This window comes from Ipomoea nil, unplaced genomic scaffold (genome assembly GCF_001879475.1).
Source record: "Ipomoea nil cultivar Tokyo-kokei standard unplaced genomic scaffold, Asagao_1.1 scaffold1096, whole genome shotgun sequence".
Classification (NCBI taxonomy): domain Eukaryota; kingdom Viridiplantae; phylum Streptophyta; class Magnoliopsida; order Solanales; family Convolvulaceae; genus Ipomoea; species Ipomoea nil.
The window spans coordinates 97,819-99,813 of NW_017617524.1; the positions used below are offsets into that span (position 1 = coordinate 97,819).

At 39.1% G+C, this 1,995-nt stretch overlaps 1 protein-coding gene across 1 annotated transcript; it reads right to left on the reverse strand.

Annotated features, from left to right (window-relative positions):
* Positions 1-1,109: 1,109 nt before the first annotated feature.
* LOC109183021 (uclacyanin-3-like) lies at positions 1,110-1,616 on the reverse strand. Its single transcript, XM_019333237.1, has one exon. It carries the CDS (start codon positions 1,614-1,616, stop codon positions 1,110-1,112), a length of 507 nt encoding a protein of 168 aa, XP_019188782.1.
* Positions 1,617-1,995: the final 379 nt, after the last annotated feature.

The following is a 1,995-nucleotide window of genomic DNA, read 5'->3' on the forward strand; positions in this document are numbered from 1 at the left end:
AAAGCTCTTTGCCTGACTATACTTACACGGGTTGTATAATCAACAAGTGCCGGGAGTTTCAAAGAGACTTTGATTCTATGTCTCTTCAATTTATTCCTAGATCAGTGAACACAACTAGAGCTGCACGTTCATACTCTGGTCCCCTTAATTATTTCAATTCTATTCCGCATTGTATTAAACATTTGATTTAATGAAATTTGGTTCCTTTGGTTTTCAAAAAAAAAAAAAAATCAGTTTATAGGTAAAATATACTTGGCATCCTTTTTGCTACGTAGCAATTGGAGAAGAGATCAGAGTCTTGATTCCCCTATCAACTTTCTTGTTTCTTATTTCTTGAAATAAACTCGAGTTATAGAAGATCAGAGGATAATTTATATCCTCTAATATGAAATTGACTAGCCACAATCTCTACTGGGCAGATGTCGATAAAGGTCAAGTACAGCACAATGTGCTAAATTGCGCCTTCGCTATTAATTATAGCTTTTGGCGTAGTGGCAAAGGCTAGTAATGGTCGAGCCCATCACCATATGGTTAGGGGGTTCAATATGGTATATGTTGTTAATTGCTAATTCAAATGTGTAAAGCTACAAAATTAGTTGAGTAAATCACAAGATCAGAGGATATCGTATATATCGATCTCATGCATGTCTTTCAAATGGTGTTGGCAATCCATCTTTCAAAGTAAAATCATGGTTCATTAGGATATATAATGGAAGTTTTACATGAGTAAAATGTACGAATCATCACATCTAAAATGATTTCATCTACACACTTTATTATAGCATCTCCATCAATGGAGTTTGCTCAATTTTTGAGGAGAACATAGCTTATGTCGATGAGAAAAGATTTGGAGACTTTGTTGAAGCAGCTGGTTTTTGTTAGATCTGTGGGCTTCACCAAAAAAGAAAAAAAAAAAGCCACAAAAACTCGCATGTGACTCAAATCTCACGCCCGGCCGGGCGGGTCCATTGCATGTTCCGACTGAGCACGGAAATCTTATTTTATTTTTTTCAGATTTTTTTTGTTTTTGTTTCTTTTTAGCCACACCTGCAAAAACTACAACTATTAAAAATGTTCATATGTGTCTAAGAACATATTTCCTCCGTGTGTCAAGCCATCAACATGAGGAATAGATTGGATGACACTATTGTTGCAACAATAGCACCTGCACTAACCCTCAAACTCCTTCCCACACTGGAGTCATCTTCAGTTGGGGCAGGTGATGCGGCAGGCGTAATAATATTTGGTGGCAGTGGTGGTGACAACATCTTCCTAGGGCTAGGTGCTGCCCCGGGTGTGATTGGGCCAGCAGGTTGAGGGGGATTAGTGCTCGGGCTAGTAGGGGCTCCGCCCTTCGGGCTAGTAGGGGCTGCGCCGTTCGGGCTAGCAGGGGGGGTGCTGGTTGGGGTAGCAGGTGGGGCATTGGTTGGGGTCGGGTTAGCTGGCGGGGCATTGGTCGGGCTGGAAGGAGATGGAACTGGAGAAGTTGCAAGAACCGAATTTGTTTTTGCAGAGTTGTGATTGACTAAAGGAAGAGTGACTGTAGTGGTGATGTTCATGGCTGCACCACTACTGAACAGAAGGATGACGGAGAAGAATATGATCTTGGAATCCATTTTGAGGGGTTTATTTTGCTTTTATTTTCTGTTGTTTTGTTTTGTTTTTTTTGTTTTTTTTTTTTTTTTTTGTTTTTGCTTTTGGTGTGTGTGGTTTGAAGTTCTTGAAGAGGGTGGAGGTTTTTATATTGAATTGAGAAGTGAGAAGAGTCTTATTTGCAGAGAATCTGTTTTGGGGAGAATGGTGAGGAAAATTTGGTGGAAGATTTGTGGTGTTTGCAGTGCCATTTGCCACTGTTACAATAAACTACTAGGTTTTGTCTCCTTTTATATAGCCTTAACATCTAAACCAATCACATTGTTGTTTCTAAATTTAACCAAACCCATTTAACTTAGTCTCAATTTGATCTTAAATCTTTTAGATTTTTTTTTGAATGCT

What these genes read in the sequence shown, in the direction of transcription:
- LOC109183021 (XM_019333237.1), bottom strand. Translation starts at nt 1,616, where the DNA reads ATGGATTCCAAGATCATATTCTTCTCCGTCATCCTTCTGTTCAGTAGT.